At 37.8% G+C, this 22,344-nt stretch overlaps 1 protein-coding gene across 5 annotated transcripts in view; it reads left to right on the top strand.

Annotated features, from left to right (window-relative positions):
- Positions 1–22,344, top strand: part of TPGS2 (tubulin polyglutamylase complex subunit 2) — a 96,908-nt gene that overhangs the window by 35,741 nt on the left and 38,823 nt on the right. For all 5 annotated transcript variants that reach the window (XR_011996230.1, XM_072732269.1, XM_072732268.1 and 2 more), the window contains exons 3-4: positions 15,920–16,007; positions 17,980–18,108. Coding sequence is in view for 4 of the 5 variants with exons in the window: in XM_072732269.1 (XP_072588370.1) it covers positions 15,920–16,007; positions 17,980–18,108 (217 nt within the window). In the remaining variant the exon portion in view is untranslated. The remainder of the gene's footprint in view (positions 1–15,919; positions 16,008–17,979; positions 18,109–22,344) is intronic.

Genomic DNA, 22,344 nt, shown 5'->3' with positions numbered 1-22,344 from the left:
TGTGGCTGAATAATATTCCACGGTGTGTGTGTGTTGTGTGTGTATGTAGACCATACTTTCTTCGTTTATTCAGCCATTAGTGGACACAGGTTTTTTTCCCTATCTTGGCTTTTGTAAATAGTGCTGCACTGAAACAGAGATGCATAGATTTTCTTGAATTAGTGTTTATATTTTCTTTAAATAAATACCCAGAAGTGGAATTGCTGCACCATATAGTAGTTCCTATTTTTAATTTTTTGAGGAACCTCTGTACTGTTTTCCATAGTGACTGTACCAATTCATATTCCCACCAGAAGTGAGTAAGGATCTCTTTTTCCCTGCATCCTCACCAGCACTCGTCGTTTTCATAATAGTCAAAACAGGTGTGAGGTGGTGATACCTCATTGTGGTTTTGATTTCCATATCCCTGATAATTAGTGCTGTTGAACACCTTTTCATATACTTGTTGCCATTTGTATGTCTTACTTGGGAAAATGTCTATTTAGTTCCTCAATTTGTTTGTAAATTAGATTGTTTTTTCTATTGAGTTTTATGAGTTCTTTATATATTTTAGATATTGACCCCATATCAGGTAAATGATTTGCAAATATTTTCTCCCATTCACTAGGTTACTTTTTCACTGTGTTGATGGTTTCCTTTAGTGGTACCTAACAAGTGATGTGATATATCCCACTTGTTTATCTTTGTTTTTATTGCCTTTGCTTCTGGTGCCAAATAGAAAAACATTCCCAACACCAATGTTAAGTTTACCCCATATGGTTTGTTCTAGGAGTTTTATGGTTTCAGGTCTTATATTCAACTCTTTAATCCATTTTGAGTTGATTATTGTGTATGCTGTAAGATTGTGGCCAAATTTAGTTCTTTTACTTGTGGCTTTCCAGTTTTCCTAACACCATTTATTGAAGAAACTATCTTTTCTGCATTGCATTTTCTTGGCTCCTTTGTCAGAAATTAATTGACCATGGATGTGTAGGTTTATTTCTGGGCTCTCCCAATCTATGTGTTTGCTTTTATGCCAGTACCACTCAGTTTTAATTATAATAGCTTTGTAATACAGTTTGAGATTTAAAAAAAACTGTAATGCCTTTAGCTTTGTTCTTTTTTCTCAAGATTGCTTTGGCTTTTTGGGTTTTCTGTGAATCCATACAGACTTTAGGACTGTTTTTTTTCTATTTCTGTGAAAAACACCATTGGGATTTTGATAGGGATTGTATCCCTTTTCTTCCAATCCATGAATATTGTGTCTTCATATATATTGCATTTTTCTTCTATTTCTTTCATTGGTGTCTTAGAATTTTCAGTGTATATAGGTCTTTCACCTCATTCATTAAATTTATCCCTAGGTATTTTATTCTTTTTGATATAGCTGTAAATGACACTGTTTTCTTAATTTCTCTTTCTGATAGTTATTAGTGCATAGAAATGTAGTTGATTTCCGTATGTTGATTTTGTATCCTGCAATTTTATTGGTTTGGGGTATTAGTTCTAATAGTTTTTTTGTGGGGCCTTTAGAGTTTTCTCTAAATAATAGGTCATCTGCAGATAGAGACTGTGTTATTTCTTCCTTTCTGATTTGGATGCCTTATATTGCTATTTCTTGCCTGATTTTTCTGGCCTTGGCTTCCAGGACTCTACCAAGAGTGGGCATCATTGCCTTGTTCTTGATCTTAAAGGAAAAGCTTTAGCTTCTCATCCAGTATGATGTTTGTTGTGGGTTTGTCACATACAGCCTTTATTATGTTGAGGTATGTTCTCAACCCACTTTGTTGAAAGTTTTTGTCATGAATGTATTGAATTTTGTCAAATGCCTTTTCTGATTCTACTGAGATAATCATGTGGTTTTTATACTTCATTTTGGTAATGTGGTGTTTGATTTCTCAATGTTGAACCATCCTTGCATCTCTGAAATAATCCCACTTGATCAGGGTGTATGATATTTTTTTATATGTTTTTGGTTTTGGTTTGCTGATACTTTGTTGAGTATATTTTTGCATCTATGTTCATCAGGGCTATTGGCCTGTAATTTTCTTATAGTGCCTGTGTTAGTTTTGGTTGCAAGGTAATGCCAGCCTCGTAAAATGAGGTTGGAAGTGTTTCTTCCTCATATATTTTGGATGTGTTTGAGACAAATATTTTAATAATTATGTTTTTATTTTATTAAAATTATTTTTTATTTTATTAAAATAAAAATATTTTACTTTTTAATAATTATTTAAATGTTTGGTAGAATTCAATTATGAATTATACGTAACAGCCATCTGGTCCTTGATTTTTGTTTGGAGGCTTTTAATTACAGATTCAGTGTCCTTACTAGTAATTTGCCTGTTCAGATTTTCTACTCATGATTCAGTCTTAGGAGATAGAATATTTCTACGAATTTTCCTGTTCTAGGTTTTCCAGTTTGTTGGTATATAATTACTTGAACTAGTTTTTCTCTTTTATTTTTATTTTTTAAAGATTTTATTTATTCATTCATGAGAGACACAGAGAGACAGAGACCTAGGCAGAAAGAGAAGCAGGCTCCCTGGGGGAAGCCCGATGCCAGGACTTGATCCCAAGACCCCGGGATCACAACCTGAATCAAAGTCAGACACTCAACCACCAAGCCACCCGAGCATCCCTACATTGGTTTTTCTCATTCTCTCTATTTCTGTGGTATCTCTTGTAATGTCTTCCTTTTCATTTCTTTTTTTTTTTTTTTTTAAGATTTTATTTATTTATTCATAAGAGACACAGAGAGAGAGGCAGAGGGAGAAGCAGGCTCCATGCAGGGAGCCCGACGTGGGACTCGATCCTGGGTCATCAGGACCAGGCCCTGGACCGAAGGCAGTGCTAAACCACCGAGCCACCTGGGCTGCCCCTTCCTTTTCATTTCCGATTTGAGTCCTCTTTTTGTCTTGGGGATTCTAGCTAAAGGCTTATCTTTTTCTTTTTTTTTTTTAACTCTTAGTTTCACTGATGTTTTATCTTGTTAGTCTTTATTTTTGCTCTAATCTGTGGTATTTCCTTCTTTCTCTTTAGTTTGTTCTTTTTCTAGTTCCTTGAGATGTAAAGTTAGATTGCTTATTTGAGGTTTTTCTGATTTCTTAATGTAGGCATTTATCACCATAACTTCCCTCATAGAACTGCTTTTGCTAATTCCCTAAGTTTGGGCATGTTGTATTTCCATTTTCTTTGGTCACAGATCATTTTTTATTTCTCTTTTGATTTCTTTTTTGAGCCATTGATTCTGAGCAAGTTGTTTCATTTCTACATACTTGTGAAATTTCTAGTTTTCTTTTAATTGATTTCTAGTTTCATACCATTGTGATTAGATACTTGATATGATTTAAGTCTTTTTATTTATTTTTATTTTTTTAAATATTTTATTAATTTATTCATGAGAGACACCGAGAGAGACAAAGACACAGGCAGAGGGAAAAGCAGGCTCCATGCAGGGAGCCCGATGTGGGACTCGATCCCGGGACTCCAGGATCACACCCAGCCACCCAGGGATCCCCGATTTCAGTCTTTTAAATTAATTAGGACTTGTTTGGGGGCCACTCTTCTGTCTTGAAGAGTGTTCCATATGTGCTTGAGAAAAATGTGTATTCTGCTTGTGGATGTAAGCGTCTATTAAGTTCATCTGGTCTAATGTTCATTTAAGTCCAGTGCCTCTATTGATTTTCTGCCTGGATAATCTATTCATTGATGGAAATAGGGTATTGAAATACCCTATTATTATTGTATTGCTATCTATTTCTCCCTTTAGGCCTGCTAATAATTTGATTTATATATTTAATTTGATGTATCCTCTTCTCAGATTGACTCTTTTATCATTAAATAATGATCTTTTTTCCCTATTACAGCCTTTGTCTTAAAGGGTGTTTTTTTCTGATACAGGTAAAGCTACCTCTGCTCTTTTTGGTTTCAATTTGTGTGAAATGTCTGTTTCCATCTCTCCACTTTCAGTCTCTGCATGTCCTTAAAATTGAAGTTAGGGACACCTAGGTGGCACAGCGGTTGAACGCCTCCCTTCAGCCCAGGGCGTGATCCTGGAGTCATCAGGCTTCCTGCATGGAGCCAGCTTCTCCCTTTGCCTGTGTCTCTGCCTCTCTGTGTGTATCTCTCATGAATAAATAAATAAAATCTTTTCTATAAAAAAAAAACTGAAGTTATTCTCATGGTGTATTTTACATCCCTGTGATTTATTTATGTTATACCTGGAAGTTGGACTGGACCTCTTAATCCCCTTTACCTATTTTATCCATTCCTCACTCACCTCTCTCCAAACAACTACCAGTTCTCTGTATTTATGAGTCTGTTTTCTTTTGCTTTGTTCATTCTGTTTATTTTTTAGATTCCATATATAAGTGAAATCATATGATACTTATTTTTCTCTGATCTATTTCACTTTGTATACTTTTCCTCTAGGTCTGTCTTTTTTGTTGCAAATGGTAAGATTTCATTCTTTCTTAGGCTGAATAGTATTCCATGTATATATTCTATATATATATATATATACACACACACACACACACACAAACCACATTTTCTTTATCCATTCATGTATCCATGAACACTTAGGTTGCTTCTATATCTTGCTGTTGTAAATAATGCTATTGTGAACATAAGGGTTTTGAATTAGGGTTTTCATTTTCTCCAGATAAATAGCCAGAAATGGACTTGTCTGGAATTGTAGTTCTATTTTTAAATTGTTTTAAGATTTTGTTTATTTATTCATGAGAGATACGGGGGGAGAGAGAGAGAGAGAGGCAGAGACACAGGCAGAGGGAGAAGCCCACTCCATGCAGGGAGCCCGATGTGGGACTCGATCGTGGGACTCCAGGATCACGCAGACGCTTAACTGCTGAGCCACCCAGGCATCCCTCTATTTTTAATTTTTAAAGGAATTTTCATACTGTTTTCCATAGCAACAGTACCAGTTTGCATTCTCACCAACAGTGCACAAGGGTTCCCTTTTCCCACATCCTCACCGATATTATTGTGTGTGTTTACTGTCCATTCTGAAAGGTGTGAGGTAATATCTCATTGTGGTTTTGTTTTGCATCACCCTGATGATGAGTGATGTTGAGCATCTTTTCAAAATGTGTCAATAGGCCATCTGTATGTCTGCTTTGGAGACATATCTATTCAGGCCCTCTGCTCATTTTTAATTGGATTGTTTGGATTTTTATGGTGTTCAGTTGCATGAGGGTTTTTTTTATGGATTTTGGATATTGACCCCTTATTGGATGTATCATTTAGAAATGTTATTTCCCTTCTCTTTTTGTTGATGTTTCCTTTGCTGTGCAATTGTTTTAATTTGATTTAGTCCTATTTGTTTATTTTTGCTTTATTGCTCTTGCCTGAGGAAACAGATCCAAAAAATTGTTGCTGAGACCAGTGTCCAGTGGTTTTCTTTCATGAGTCTTATGGTTTCAGGCCTTACTTTTAAGTCTTTAATCCATTCTGAGGTAAATTTTGTATAGAGTGTAAGAAAGTGGTTCAGTTTCATTCTTTTACATGCAGCTCTCCAGTTTTCCCAACACTATTTATTGAAGAGGCTCTTTTTTCCCCATTATATATTCTTGCCTCCTTTGTTATATATTAATTAACCATAAAGCTATGGATCTATTTCTGGGTTCTCTGTTCTCTTGATCTGTGTGTCAGCTTTTGTGCCAGTACCATATGGTTTTGATTACTATACCTTTGTAGTATAGTTTGCAGTCAGGAAGTGTGAAACCTCCAATTTTGTTATTTCCCAGGATTGCTTTGGCTATTTGGGGTCTTTTGTGGTTCCATGCAAATTTTAGGATTGTTTATTTTAGTTATGTGAAAAATGTCATTGGTATTTTTTAAGGATTGCATCGAATCTGTATATCTTTTTGGGTAGTATGAACATTTTACCAATATTAATTTTTCTAATCCATTAGCATGATATCCCGTTTACTTGCGCCATCTTCAATTTTTTAAATCAATGTTACATAGTTTTCAGAGTACACCTCTTATTAAATTTATTTTTAGGTATTATTTTTGATGAAATTGTAGATGGGATTGTTTTCTTAATATCTCTTTCTGAAAGATTGGTAGTGGTGTATAGAAACGCAGCATTTCTTTATGTTACTTTATGTTCATGTCATCTGCAGATAGTTCCGTTTTACTTATTTCTTTCAGTTTAGATGCTTTTTATTTCTTTTATTGTTGGATTTCAAGTACTGTGTTGAATGAAAGTCGCAAGAACAGACATTTTCTCATTCCTGAGCTTAGAGGAATAGTTTTCAGCTTTTTACTGCTAGTGTGATGTTTGCTGTTGGTTTGTTATACATGGCCATTATTATGTTGAGGTGTGTTCACTTCTATATCCACTTTTCATTGAGAGTTTTTATCATAAATAAATGTTGAATTTTGTCAAGCTCTTCTTCTGCAACTACTGAGATGATCACATGAGTTTTATCCTTCATTTTGTTAATGTGGCATAACACATTGATTTGGTTTGTGGATACCAAACTATCCTTTCATCCCTGGAATAAATCCCACATGATCATGGCATATGATCCTTTAAATGTATCATTGAATTCAGTTTGCTAATATTTGTTAAGGATTTTTCCATCTATGTTCATTAGAAATTTTATCTAATTTGGGTATCAGGGTCTTGTACAATGGGTTAGGAAGTGTTCTTTCCTCTTCAATTTTTGGAATAGTTTCAGAAGTATAGATATTAGGTATTAACTCTTCTTTAAATATTTGGTAGCATTCCCTTGCCATCTGGTTCTGGACTTTTGTTTGTGGTGAGATATTTTTATTACTGATTCCATTTTATTACTAGTAATTGTTCAGATTTTCTGTGTCTTCCTGATTCAATCTTGGAAAATTGTATGCTTCTAGGAATATATCCGTTTCTTCTAGATTGTCCAATTTGCTGGTGTATAATTATTTGTAGTAGTATTTTATAATCCTTTGTATTTTTATGGTTTCAGTTGTAATTTCTCTTTCATTTTTGTTTTTATTTATTTGAGCCCTCTTTTGATGAACCTCACTAAGAGTTTATCAGTTTTGTTTATCTTTTCAAAGAATCATGTCTTAGTTTCATTTATCTTTTTTATTTTTTTTAGCCTATTTCATTAATTTTAGTTTTGATCTTTTTTTAAAAAGATTATATTCATTTATTCATGGGAGACAGAGAGAGGCAGAGACACAGGCAGAGGGAGAAGCAGGCTCCATGCAGGGAACCTGACGTGGGACTCGATCCCAGGTCCCCAGGATCACACCCTGGCCCAAAGGCGACGCTAAGCTGCTGAGCCACCCGAGCTGCCCTAATTTTAGCTTTTATCTCTATTATTTACTTACTTCTACTGTCTTTTACTTTCATTTATTCTTTTTCTAGTTCCTTTAGGTGTAAAGTTTGACTTTTATTTAGATTTTTCTTGTTTCTTGAGTTAGGTCTCCATTACTATAAACTTCATTCTGACAGCAGTTTTTGCTACATCTCATGTATTTTAGAATGTTGTGTTTTCATTTTTATTAGTCACAAAGTATTTTTTGATTTCCTCTTTGAGTTCTTTGTTTGACCCATTGGTGGTTTAGTAGCATGTTGTTTAGCCTCCCATGTGTTTGTGGTTTTTTCCAGTTTTTTTTTTTCTTATTGATTTCTCATTTCATGTCACAGTTGTTTGAAAAGATGCTTGATATGATTTCAGTCTTCCAGATTTATTGAAATTTGTTCTGTGGCCTAACATGTGATCTGTCCTGAAGAATGTTCCATGTGCACTTAAAAAGAATGTGTATTCTCCTGTTTTTAGATGGAATGTTCTGTATGTATCTATTAAGTCCATCTGGTCTAATGTGTCATTTAAGGCCACTGTTTTATTGATTGTCTGTCTGGATGACGTATCCACTGATGCATGTGGGGTGTTAAAAATCCCATAGTATTATTATATTATTACCCATTTCTCCCTTTAGGTAGGTTAATATTTCTTTACATGTTTAGGTTCTCCCATGTTGGGCACATAGCTATTGTTATATGTTCTTGTTGGATTGACCTCTTTATCATTATGTAATCTTTATCTCTTTTTCAGTCTGTTTTAAAGTCTTCTTTCTCTTACAAGTACTGCTTCCCCAGCTTTTATTTTCATTTCCATTTATGTAGAATCTCTTTTTCCTTCCCTTCACATTCAGTCTAGGTGTGTCCTTAGGTCTGAAATGCGTCTTCTCTAGGCAGCAAATGCATCAGTCTTGTTTTCCTGTGTGTTTGTTTTTTTCTAAATCTGTTCAGCTACTGTATGTCTTTTGATTGGAGTATTTAGTTGATTTACATTTAAAATATTTTTTTATGTTTGTATTTTAATTGCAGTTAACATACACTGTTTTATTAGTTTCAGGTGTGCAATATACTGATCCAGCACTTCCATACATGGCCCTGTGCTCATCACAGGTGCACTCCTTAATCTACATCACCTATTTAACCCATCCCCCACTCACCTCCCCTCTGGTAACCATCAGTTTTCTAGAATTAATCTGGTTTTTGAAATTGTCTAACTTTTTCTTCCACTTTGAGCATTTGTTTTGTTTCTTAAATTCCACATATGAATGAAATCATATGGTGTTTTTCTTTCTCTAACTCACTTATTTTGTTTGTTATGATACTCTGTAGTTCCATCCAAGTCATTGCAAATGGAAAGATTTCACTCTTTTGTAGGCTGAATAGTATCTATATTCTCATACATACGTGTGTGTGTGTGTACACATGCACACCCCACCTCTTCTTCATCCATTCATCAATCAGTGGACACTTGGGCTCCTTCCATAGTTTGGTTCTTGTAAATAATGCTGCAGTAAGCATAGGAATGCATGTATGTATCTCTTTGAATTACTGGTTTTGTGTTCTTTGGGCAAATACCCAGTAGTGCAATTGCCGGATTGTAGGCTAGTTCTATTTTTAACTTTTTGAGGAGCCTCCATACTGTCTTCCACAGTGGCTACACTGATTTGCATTCCCACCAGCAGTATAAGAGGGTTCCCTTTTCTCACATCCTCTCCAAATAACACCTATTGTTTCTTGTTACTGATTTAAGCCATTCTGATAGACATGAGATGATATCTCATTGTAGTTTTGATTTGTATTTCCCTGATACTGATGTTGAGCATCTTTTCATGTCTCTTTTAGCCATCTATATATTTTCTTAGGAGAAATTTATCCCCGTGTCTTCTGCCCATTTTTAAATTGGATTATTTGGTTTTTGGGTATTGAGGTTGATAAGTTCTTTCTGTATTTGGGATGTTAACACTTTATTGAGTGTGTCATTTGCAAATATTTTCTCCCATTCTGTAGGTTGCCTTTAGTTTTGTTGATTGTTTCCTTTGTTGTGTGGAAGCTTTTTATTTTGATGTAGTCCTAATAGTTAATTTGGTTTTATCCCTTGCTTCAGGAGATATATCTAGAAAAATGTTGCTATGGCCTATGTCAGAGAGGTTACTGCTTCTGTTTTCTTCTAGGATTTTTGTGGTTTCATGTCTCACATTTAGGTCTTCAATCCACTTTTAATTTTTGTGTTTAGTGTAGGAAAGTGGTCCAGTTTTTTTCTTTCACACATCACTGTCCAGTTCTCCTAACACCATTTGTTGACTGTCTTTTTTACATTGGTTATTTCCTGCTTTCTGAAGATTTATTGACTGTATAGTTGTGGGTTTATTTATGGGTTTTCTATTCTATTCATTTGTGTATCTTTTTTCATGCCAGAACCATACTGTCTTGATGATTACAGCTTTGTAATACAGCTTGAAGTCTAGAATTGTGATGCTCCAGCTTTGGTTTTCGTTTTCAACATTACTTTGGCTATTCAGGGTGTTTTCTGGTTCTACCACATTAATAATAGAAAAGACAAGAACCTTGTGATCTTTTCAATAGATGCAGAAAGGCATTTGACAAAATACAGTATCCTTCCTTTATAAAAACTCTCCACAGTGTATGTATAGAGGGAATATACTTCAATATTATAAAGGCCATGTACTAAAAACCCACAGTAAATGGCATCCTCAATGGGGAAAAACTGACAGCTTTTCCCTAAGGTCAGGAACACAACAGGAATGTCCACTCTCACCACTGTTGTTCAACACAGTACTGGAAGTCCTAGCCTTAGCCGTCACATAACAAAAGGAAATAAAAGGCATCCAAATCGGCAGAAAAGAAGTCAAACTTTCACTCTTTTCAGGCAACACGATACTCTATGAAGAAAACTCGAAAAACTCCACCGAAAAATTACTAGAACTGATACAGGAATTCTGCAAGGGTGCAGGATATAAAATCAATGCACAGAAGTCAGTTGCATTTCTATTCATTGACAGTGAGGCAGAAGAAAGGGAAATCAGGAATTGATCTCATTTACAATTGTGCCAGAAACTGTAAGATACCTAGGAATAAACCTAACAAAAGAAGTAAAAGATCTGTACTCTGAAAACTGTAGATCACTTATGAAAGAAATTGAGGAAGACACAAAGAAATGGAAAAACATGCCATGCTCATGTTTTAAAAGAACAAATATTGTTAAAATGTCTAAACTATACAAAGCAATCTACACATTCATTTCAGTCCCTATTAAAATACCATCAACATTTTTCACAGAACTGGAAAAAACAATCCTAAAATTTGTATGGACTGTTGTGTTTTCATTCTCATTTGTTTCCTTGTACATTTTAATTTCTTCTTTGATTTCTGTTGACCCATTTATTGTTTAGTAGCAGGCTGTTTAACCTCTGTATATCTGGTCTTTCCAGATTTTTTTCTTGTGGCTGACTTTTAGTTTCATAGAGTTGTGCTTAGCAAATATGTATGGTATGATTTCCATCTTCTTGAATTTGTTGAGGTTTATTTTGTGGGCTAATATGTGATCTGTTCTAGAGAATGTTCCATGTGCACTTGAAAAAATGCATATTCTGTTGTTTTAGGTTGGAATGTTCTGAATATATTTGTTCAATCCATCTGTTCCAGTGTGTCACTAAAAGCCATTTTTTCCTTGTTGAGATGATCTGTCCATTGACATAAATGGGGTGTTAAAGTCTCCTACTATTATTATTATCAGTTAGTTCCTTTATGTTTGTTACTGTTATGTAGTTGGGGTTCCTCTGTTGGATGCATAAATATTTACAACTGTTATATCTTCTTGTTGGTTTGTTCTTTTATCATATAGTATCCTTCTTTGTCTCTTGTTACAGCCTTTATTTTATTTTTTATTTTTTTAAACTTCCATTTATTCATGAGAGACCCAGAGAGAGAAAGGCAGAGACACAGGCAGAAGGAGAAGTAGGCTCCATGCAGGGTGCCCGATGCGGGACTCAACCCCAGGTCTCCAGGACTTTGACCCGGGCCGAAAGCGGCGCTAAACCGCTGAGCCACCCAGGCTGCCCTACAGTCTTTATTTTAAAATCAATTTTGCCCAATATAAGTTTGCTACTAAAGCTTTCTTTTGACATCCATTTCTATGATGTTTCTCCATCCCCTCACTTTCAATCTTTAGGTATAAAATGAGTCTCTTGTAGACAGCATATAGATGGGTCTTGGTTTTTCACCAGTCACCCTCTGCCTCTGTCCATTTACATTCAAAGTAATTATTGATAGATATGTATTTATTGTCATTTTATTACTTGTTTTGTGGTTGTTTCTGAAGACTTTCTCTGACCCTTGTCTTTCTTTTGTGTTTTGCTCATTTTCTTTAGTTATATACTTGTATTTCTTTCTCTTTGTACTTTGACTTTTATCAGTGGTTTTGATATATGGCTACCATTAGGTTTGTATATAACCTATTTTGCATAGAGCAGTGTATATTAAGTTGATGGTTGTTTAGGTTTGAACCCATTCTTTACTCTTTTCCTCCCCATGTTTTAGGTATATATTGTCATATTTTTACATCCTTTTATCTTGTGAATTTCTTGACTCATCTTTTTCACAGCAATATTCATTTCTACAGCTTTTGTGTTTCCTGCCTTTATATTATCACTGGTCTCTCCGCTGAAAGAATCCCCTTTAATATGTCTTGCAGGGCTGGTTTAGTGATCATGAATTCCTTTAGTTTTTGTTTGGGAAGCTCTCTATTCTGCATGAATGCCTCACTGGGTAGACTATTGTTGGCTGCAGATTTTTTCCCATTCAGCACTTTGAATGCCACTCCCTTCTTTCTTGAAAAGTTTCTACTGAAAAATTCCCTCCTAACCTTATGCGTTTTCCCTTGTACCCTACTGTCTTCTTTTGTCTTGCTGCCTTTTTGTTTTAATCACTACATTTTGCTACTTATAACAGGTCTTGGTGGGGGAACTGTTTTTGTTGAATTGGATGGGGATTTTCTCTTCCTCCTGGATCTGAATATTTGTTTCCTTCCCCATATTAGGGAAGTTTTCAGCTATTATTTTGTCAAATAAATTATCTTCCCCCTTTTGTCTGTCTTCTTCAAGGACTCCAGAAATGCTCGTGGTATTACTTTTAATGGAGTCACTGAGTTCCCTAAGTCTGTTCTCTTTTTACATAATTCTTCTTTTGATCAACTTGATTACTTTCCATTACTCTGTGTTTCTCTGTCATTAATTTGTTCCTCTGCTTAATCCAGCCTGCTGTTCATTCTGTCAAGCATGTTTCATTTATTATGTCATTTATTGAGCCCTTGATCTCTGCTATGTTGTTCCTTATCTCTGTTTTAAGGATCTCACTGATGTCCTCAACTCTTTTCTCAAATCCAGTGAGTGTTATGATCAGTGCTTTCAATTCTGTATCAGGCATGCTACTTATATTTGTTTCACTTAGATCATTGGCCATGGCCTTGTCTTGTTCTTTCGTTTAGTTTAAATTTCTCTTCTCTTCATTTTGTCTGCCTCTCTTTATCTGTTTCTCTGTGTTAGGAAGGTCAGCTATGTCTTCACCTTTTGAAAGTAATGACTTTATGAAGAAGAGGTCCTAGAATGCAGTCTCCTCTGTTCACCTGAACCTGGCAGTTCAGAAGAGTATCCTATATATGTTGTTTATATCCTGCTGTTGTGTCTGAGTGACTTTTACTTTCAGTGCAGTTGTCTGCGCTGACTCTGCTTGTTCTGGGCTCTGCTTGCTCACTGTGGTGTTAGTGGGACCCAGGCAGGTCAGCTCAGCAGGTGCATGCCCACCAGAGAACTTGGGGGCAGGGCAGTGGCATTAGCAAAATTTGTGCCGGGCCACTAGTTCTATGCCAGATTTGTAGAAGCACTATAGCAACTTGGGGCAGCCTCCCAGCTTACCTGGGTGCCCAAAGCTGTGTACAGTGCCCAGGGATGGCTGGGTATGGCCAAGGCTGGCAAGTGACAGTAGCTGGGGATATGCGGCAACTGAGTGGGATGCCTGGTGGCAGCTGTGAATCCACTAGAGATCAGTGAGGGATGCACAAGTTTTGCAAACTTTGTCCTGAGCCCAGGGCCAAGGCTACCAGGCTTGGAGTGGTCAAGTCCTCAGGAGAACTTGTGGGCATGGCACATTGCTCGCAGGTTAGATACCAAGTGTCTGTGCAGGCCTGCCTCACAGAGGGCCCTGTGTTCACCTGGGGAGTGGGAGGAGGAAGATGCCACCTGCCAACTCCCTCATTCTCAGAGAAGTACCCCAACATGCTCTGAAATCTGTATGAACTGATCTGTTTCCCATTTGCCCCTGGTGTTGTGTAAACTGCTATCTCTATATTACCTGTCTCTTCAGCTGCTATCTCCTTAAGGGCAGCAATGCAGCTATGCCTTGCCCTCCCAGGTGGACTGGTTCTACTGGGCTTGTCCCAGCTCAGCCCATTGCTGAATCAGCAGGTTTCTAAATCTCCAGGCTCCGAGCCACACTCCAAATTTACACAGTTCAGCTTCTCTGATTTTCAGTCACACTATAGGGATTAGTCCTCCCTGCATGAGCTCCCTGGTATGAAGGCCCATTTCTTTGTCCTCTCCCTACATGGGCAGCCTCCTTCCACCTTTCTCGCCTTCCTAGCCTTTTACATTCAGCTACTACTATATTTTGTGTAGAGCTGCTTCTGCCAGCCTTCAAATCCCTTTCTAGTTTATTGACTTGAATGTGTATGTGTATGATGTAGATTATTGATAGGTATTTACTTACTGCCACAATTGTTTTCTGGTTGTTTTATAATTCTTTCGTGTTCCTTTCTTCTCTTGTTGTCTTATGATTTGGTGACTTTCTTTAGTATTATGTTTGGATTTCCTTCTCTTCGTTTTTAGTGTATGAGAGGTTTTTAGTTTGTGGTTATCCTGAGGTTCATGTATAACACCCTCTGTATGTAACCATCTATTTTAAGTTGATGATTTGGTTGCTTAAGTTTGAAAACATTCTAGAAGCAATGCATTTTTACACCCTTCCCCATTTTTTATATTTATGTCATATTTTGTATTACTGTTTATCTCCTAACTAATTATTGTAGATACAGTTGATTTTAGTACTGTTGCCTTTTAACCAGCATACTAGCTTTATAAGTAGTTGACATACTACCTTTGGTATATGGTTGCCTATACCAGTGAGATTTTTTTTCTTTTATAGTTCTCATATGCTATGGCTTCTCTTTCCATTTAAGGAAATGGTGATGATGAACTCCGTTAATTTTGCTTGTCTGGAAAACTCTATCACTAAATTCTGAAGGATAATTTTGTTGAATAGAGTATTCTTAGCTAGCAGTTCCTTTCTTTCCATACTTTGAATATACTGTGCCACGCCATTCTGTCTTGCAAAGTTTTTGCTGAAACAAAATCTTAAGTCTTTTATGGGGTTCCCTTGTACATTAAGAAGTTTTTTCTTGATGCTTTTAAGATTCTGCTTTTCCTTAGACAATTATGTGTCTTGGTATGGGGCTCTGGGTTCAACTTATTTGGAACTCTGAACTTCACAGATGTGGGATGTCTATTTCTTACAGGGTGGCGTAAAATCCTTTTAAGTATGGTATCTTCATAGGGCAGGGGGCCCCTTGTCCCTGCCTGCCTTTCTTCCAACTGTCCTTCATCAGTGGGATAGCCAATTAAGAACTGTTTCTTTGTTACAATCCTGTGGGATCTGGAAATGTAAGCCCCTTGGCCACCAGAGCCAAGGAATAAAGGAGTGTGTCCCTTGAGCAGCAGATGCAAAGGCCAGTGCATCAGATGGCTGCACAAGTGCTTTTCTGGGAGATACTGCTGACTTGGAGCAAGGCAGAGAGCATGAAGATGGTGCCCTCCAGCCTCTCTGTTCTCTTGGGAGTATTTCTGTCAGCCCCTAGATGTGTATTAAATTAGGTAGTTGCCACTCAGGCTGATGCTGCAAGATAAGCAAATAAGCCTCTTTCATAGAAAGTCTGGGTACTTTTCAGTTGGCTGCTTCTACAAAAGACCCTATGTTGGTAAATCTGCATGCATGAGCCCTTTGAGAACTGTTTTTCGGTTTGTTATATAGCCTTATGTATCTTACGGAGCAAGCCCCTTTAGCTTTCAAAGCTAGATATCTGGGAATCTCATCTCTCAAAGATGAGCTGATATGATATACCATCTTAAAAAGACGGTATGCCAGATACAAGGCTCAAATCCTTCACTCCTTAGAGGGAAGAGCGGATTTGTGAATTCTCTCCTAATTCTGTATTGCTGTGCCCAGTTGGCAGGGCAGGGTGGTGTGGTGAGTTGTGTCTCAGCCTCTCCTACCCATTTCAATGTGCATTTTTTTCTCATTCACCCAATGTGTAGGAGTTACTAAGCCAGTTTCTGGATTTCTTTAGGAGGGAATTATTCCCTATATAGCTTTGGATTTGGTGTGTCTATGGGAAGAAGCGAGTTCAGGGGCCTCCTGTATTGCTATCTTGAAGTGGAACTTGCTAATGGAGATTGTAGATAATTACCAGAATGTTCCCCTATGCTTTGGGGCATAGCCCTGTGCCCTTTCTCAGCCCTGACCTAACACTCAGCTGCTTTGTGATTTTAGAAAAATAACTGCATGCTACCTGAGGATGTGAAGAATTTTTACCTGATGACCAATGGCTTCCACATGACATGGAGTGTGAAGCTGGATGGTGAGTCAGCCTTCTTGCTGTAAGGTAACATTTCCCTGGCTGAGAGTTTGGGTATAGGGATGGTTTTCTTGAGTTTTCCTAGGTGCAATGTCCAGATACCATCATTATTTCACCTATCACCCACACCTACCACCCACTATGCCAGAGTCTAGCTGGCACCTAACTGGAAGCTCAATTTAGAGGCTTCCTTTTGGAATAGGCTCCTAGAAAACATTAATCACTACACAAAATTCCTGTACCACCTCAAACTTAAAGCCTCCGATGACTCCACCTCAGAGTATTCTCCTCAGAGTGAGCTGAAAGGACAGCCACTGATGGTCGTCTTAAGAGGGGCAGCTTCCTTCATTCCCAGCATGGCACTGATCACAGGGCTATGACTCACATACTAGATCTTTAACTTCTGTCCCTCACATCTCCCCACCTCATTTCTAAAATTGTCATCTTTAGTATTAAAGTGTTTAGGACATTCATGTTGCAGATGTGGGAACTCATAACTTGGTAGGTTCAGAAATTGCTGGTACTGTGTACACATGAAAGGTGGTGCTGTGTGTTTGAGTGAAGACTCCTATAAAATTTCATAAGCCAGGAAACCATGTTCTATCCATTGGAGTCCAGCTCATTCCTGCCACAGACTTCCCTGCCCACAGGAGACCTTTATTGCCTCTGCATTCCAACCACCTCCCCAGATCTACTTTGGTCTTCAGGAAGTACCTAGCACCTCCCCATGCTGTCACAAAGAATTTGGCAATTTTTATTGCATAGCAGATCTGCAGAACTGACTTCTCCCCTTCATTTCCTCTGCCCTCTTGCTCTGACTTCCTTTTTTTCTTTTTTCTTTTTTTTTTTTTTTTTTTTTTGGATGATAATTCCCAAAGCCTTTCTGTCTCTCTCTCTCTCAAAGCTGACCTGAGGCACTTTATAGCTTATTACTAAGCATTTAACATGAACTTTTAGCTTGGAATTATTTCTTCCATCGGCCTAAAAACGATTTCTGTCACAAGAGCCCTTCTTTGAAGCATAACCAGGGCCTTTGGAGTCTGGAGTGAGAGAGAGAATGGACATGACCAGACCAAAGGTCAGATTTTCCCTTGCCCGTATTGTGAAGACAGGCTAGCCCCTTCACGAGCACCCCTCAGAGAAGAAATAAGTCACAAAGTTTTTATGAATGAATTCCGGTTCATTATTCTAATACCTCCTCTCATTTAATCCTTCCAATCCTAGTCTTCCTATGCTGTTCCCATTTCCATCCCCCTTTCTGTCCTTTCCTGGATAGCTACTTTAACAGCAGAGGCAGTTTCTGATGTTTACCTCCTTAATGGTCTGTTCTGCTTGGACTTCCCATAGTCTGTTTACTAGCTGTTTTAGTATTTTCAGGTTTTTTCAGCAGTCAGATTTCTAAGTCTTTGTATGCCATCCGGTGTCCAGCATCCTATATGACAAGGATTCTATATAATAAGAATAACAATTGCCTGTTCCTTATTTATACCCTAATGTCAGAAGACTAGAATCAGGCAGGAAGGCTGTCAAGTTCTCTGCGATGAGTAAGAAAAAAATAGAGGGGAAGCGATCTTCAATCATGAAAAGCTTACAAGAAGAGAAGACTGGGTCAGTTATATAATCAAAGCTGTTACTTCTTTGGGAATTATAAGCCTTCATGTAAGAGAAAGAGGGAGCAAAAACATTTTTAGGTCCTTTGCTCTTCAAAGAGGGTCCCTAGCCCTGATTTCTGTGTTCTTTTTGAGCATACCCTTTTTAAATTTTCAATACTCTACCCTAATGCATGCAGGAGGTCTCTTCACCTGTGACCATTGCTTAAAAAAGGTTGGTGCTCTGGGTCATATAGTGCATTGATCCTCTTCCTTCAACTTTCCATCAGATTTCTCAGCTCTGGGATCATACAATAGCTGGGCTTGAGTTATTCCAGTTATGATCATGGTAATAAGGCTGTTTCTTTTTGCTAATGTTTCCATAGAGCACACCATTCCATTGGGCAGCATGGCAATTAACAGCATCTCAAAACTGACTCAACTCAACCAGTCTTCCGTGTACTCACTCCCTAATGCACCAACTCTGGCAGACCTGGAGGATGATACACTTGAAGGTACCTGAAGGAACTTCTGCTCTGAGTTAGAAATTAGCCTCTTTGTTTCCCTTTTATAATGTTGAAAACCATAGGAAGACATTGTGGCATATAGTACCTTTCCCAAAGCCAAAACCTTCCTCATATGTGGCTTTTCAGGACCATGGGAATAAGGTGAAAAAAAAAGCCTGTATCAACAAAGGAAGTTTTCATGTAGAAATGCGAGGGTTGAGATTTTTGTTTTGTTTCCAGCACCCACTTCAATGCCCGGCATAGCCGGTACTTCATGAATGCTTAGTAAATGAATGAATGTTATAGATTAACTTGACTCAACATTTCAGTATCAAGAGCTTTCAGGGAACATGGAATCTAAATTGCCATCTCTGATTCAAATGGCTGCTAAAAGCTATGAGCAACTGAGCACAAGTGAGGACTTTGTCAATTAGAATTGTGTTTGGCTGCATGTATCAGAGACCCAGTTACAACGTCTAAACTAAATAGGTGTTTATTTTTCTCATAACGAGAAATCTGGAACTTGGCTGGCACGGCTGTTTGAGAAGGTCAGTGATAAAAGTCTCCCTCTGGATTCTCTTGCACCAACCTTTGGATACGCTTCCATCCTCATCACTGAGGAATGCAGGCTGTCCCTCCAAGCTTCCAGTCTGTGTTCCAGGGAAGAAAAAGAAGAATAAAAGGCAAAACGACGACAAAAACTGTCTTTTGGCAAAATCCAGCCCTTTTTATCAGGAAAACAATAGTTTTCTCAGAAGTGCCTTCCAATAGCCATTAGCCAGAACAGAGTCAAAAGATTACTTACTCATAGCTGCAGGGAAAACCGAGGAAATACATTTAGCTGTGCAGTATTGTCTCCTCAAACAGGAATTGGGGTTTAAAAAAGGAGAATGAATATTGATTAAGCAACTTCTGTCTCCAGTGGTAAGGCCTTGGGGCACATTGAAATTCTGGCAGGAGAACCGATGCAAGGCTTTCTCCAGCAACCACACAGCAGTTGGACACTAGTACAGGTATCCCTTAGAGATTTTGCAGGTTCCGTTCCCGATCACCACAGTAAATCAAGTGCAAATGAATTTTTTGGTTTCCTGTGCATATAAAAGTTAAGCTCATACCATACCATGGCCTATTAAGTATGACATCTAGAAAAACAATGTACATACCTTAATTTAAAAATATGTTATTACTAACAAATACTAACCACCATCAGCTTTCAGTAAGTTGTAATCTTTTTGCTGATGGATGGTCTTGCCTGCATCTTGATGGCTGCTTAATAGGGAGGTGGGTTGCTGAAGATGGGGGTGGCTTGGCAGTTTCTTAAAACAATGAGGTTTGCTGCATTGATTGACACTTCCTTCCAGGAATGATTTCTCCGTAGCATGCTGTGCTGTTTGATAGCATTTTACCCACGGTGAAACTTCTTTCAAAATAGATATCTGTCTTCTCAGACCCTGCCACCAACTTTATCAATTAAGTTAACGTAATATTCTAAGTCCTTTGTGTTAATATCAACAGGCTTCATAGCATCTTCACCAGGAGTAGAAGCTATCTCAAGAAACTACTTTCTTCACTCATCCACAAGAAGCAGTTCTCATCCATTCAAGTTTTATCAGGAGATTGCCAGCAATTCAGTCACATCTTCAGTCTCTCCTTCTAATTCTAGTTCTTTCACTATTTCCACCACATCTGCAACTGCTTTTTCCACTGAAGTCTTGGACTCCTCAAAGTCATGCATGAGGGTTGGAATCAACTTCTTCCAGAGTCTTGTTAATGTTGATAAAACTATCTACCCATGAACCATGAATGTTTTTAATGGCATCTAGAATAGTGAATCCTTTCCAGAAGGTTTTCAGTTTACTTATCCCCAGATCTATCAGGAAAATCACTAGTCATAGCACCTATAGCCTTATGAAGCATATTTCTTAACTATTACGTCTTGAAAGCTAAAATGACTTCTTGGTCCATGGGTTGCAATATGGATGTTGTGTTAGCAGGCATTAGAACAACATTCATCTCATTGTATGTCTCCAATCAGAGTTATCAGGTGACCAGGTACATTGTCAATAAGCAGTAATATTTTGAGAGAAATCTTTTTCTCTACAGTTGGTCTCAACAGTGGGTTTAAAATATTCAGTAAATTCTGTTAGCAGATGTGCTATCATTGGGGCTTTGTTGTTCCATTTATAGAGCACAGGTAGAGTTGATTTAACCATTCTTAAAGGTCCCAGGATTTTCAGAATGGTTAATGAACATTGGCTTTAACAAAGTCATCAGCTGCAGTAAGCCCTACAAAAGGAGTCAGCCTGTCCTTTGAGGCTTTGAAGCCAAGCACTGATTTCTTTTGCTTTAAAAGTCCTAGGTAAAAAAAAAAAATAAAAAAATAAAAAATAAAGTCCTAGGTAGCGTCTTCCAATAGAGGATGTTGTGTCTACATTGAAAATCTGCTATTTTGTATAGCCACCTTCATTAATTATCTTAGTTAGATCTTCTGGATAACTTACTAGTTTGCCTTGCACTTTTATGTTATAGAGACAGCTTTTTCCTCAAACCTCGTGAACCAACCTCTGCTAGCTTCAGACTTTTCTTCTGCAGCTTCCTCCCCTGTCAGCCTTAGAATTGAAGCCAGCCTTGCTCTGGATTAGGCTTTGGTTTAAAGAAATGTTGTGGCTGGTTTGCTCTTCTATCCAGATCACTAAAACTTTCTCCATATCAACCATAAGGCTGTTTTACTGCCTTATCATTCATGTGTTCACTGGAGTAGCATTTTTAATTTCCTTTGCATTTACAACTTGGCTGTTTGGCACAAGAAGCCTGGCATTCAACCTGTCTCAGCTTTCAACATGCCTTCTTCACAAAGCTTAATCATTTCTAGCTTTTGATGTAAAGTGAGAGACATGCAATTCTTCCTTTCACTTGAACCTTCTAAGCCCATTTTAGGATTATTGATTGGCCTAATTTCATTACTGTATCTCAGGGAATAGAGAAGCCTGAGGAGAAGAGAGATGGAATGGCAAGTCAATGGTACATTCAGAACACAAACATTTATCAGGTTTGCTGCCCTCTGCAGGTGTGTTTTATGGCACCTCAAAATGGTTACAATAAAAACATCAAATGCCTTTGGTCAAGAAGATAGGCACAGACTTCATCAGCATCGCATCTCCCAACCCCCACATTTTGCATGGCCTCAGTCTCTGTAGCAGTGACTATAGCAGCAGCTGAGGTGGGCCCTGCAAAGTCCAAGGGTTGGCTTGTTAAGGTTGAGTGCTCCACCCACGCATACTTTACAGATCTATTTGGGCTAGCCTCACGTGGCAGCACTGGCAGCAGGTCTCATTTCACAAGCAGACTGGTACATACCTTGTTAAAACATACTCCTACCCTGGCTAGGGACCAACACTGCCCACAGTAGGCAAAGAGAGCCTCTGCAGATGACTGCACTGAAGGAAAAAGAGGACAGGACACAGTAATATGGAAACACCCCTGAAGTGCCAGATCCCAGTGAACAGGGGACACTGTGCTCTAGGGAACTACAGAATCGCTTCTTCATAAGACCATTACTTTTAAGAGCAAGGGATGTAGCTGACTTTCCTAACACACACAAACAGACACAGAGTTAGACAAAATGAGACAGAGGAATATGTCCCAAAAGAAAGAACAGCACAACACCACAGCAAGAGACCTGAGCAAAACATATATAAGTAATATGCCTGGTAGGGAATTTAAAGTAATAGTCCTAAAAATACTGGACTTAAGAGTGGAGAACCTTAACACAGAAATAAAAAAACAAATCAGAGATGAAGAACACAATAAACAAATTTTAAAATGCACATGATGGAATAAATAGCAGGCTAGGGGAAGCAGAGGGATGAATTAATGTCCAGAGTAATGGAAAATAATTAGGCTGAACAAATGAGAAAAGAAAAGAATTATGCAAAGAGAGAATAGATGTAGGGAACTAGGTGACTCCATCAAGTATAAGAACATCCCAGAAGGGAGAAAAAAGGCAGAAATTTTATTTGAAGAAATAATAGCTGAAATATCTAATCTGGGGAAGAAAAGAGATATCTAGATATAGGAAGCACAGAGATCACCCCCAAAAAATCAATCTGAAGAGACATAGTAGTGATAAAGAAAAAGAAATTTTAAAAGCAGATGTTAGTTACATACAAGAGAAATCCATAAAGCCATCAGATTTTTCAGCAGAAACTTTACAGGCCAGAAGAGAATGGCATGGTATATTCAGAG

This window comes from Vulpes vulpes, chromosome 13, assembly GCF_048418805.1.
Source record: "Vulpes vulpes isolate BD-2025 chromosome 13, VulVul3, whole genome shotgun sequence".
Classification (NCBI taxonomy): domain Eukaryota; kingdom Metazoa; phylum Chordata; class Mammalia; order Carnivora; family Canidae; genus Vulpes; species Vulpes vulpes.
The sequence above is the reverse complement of the archived record's forward strand: the minus strand, read 5'-3'. Positions and strand labels throughout refer to the sequence as shown.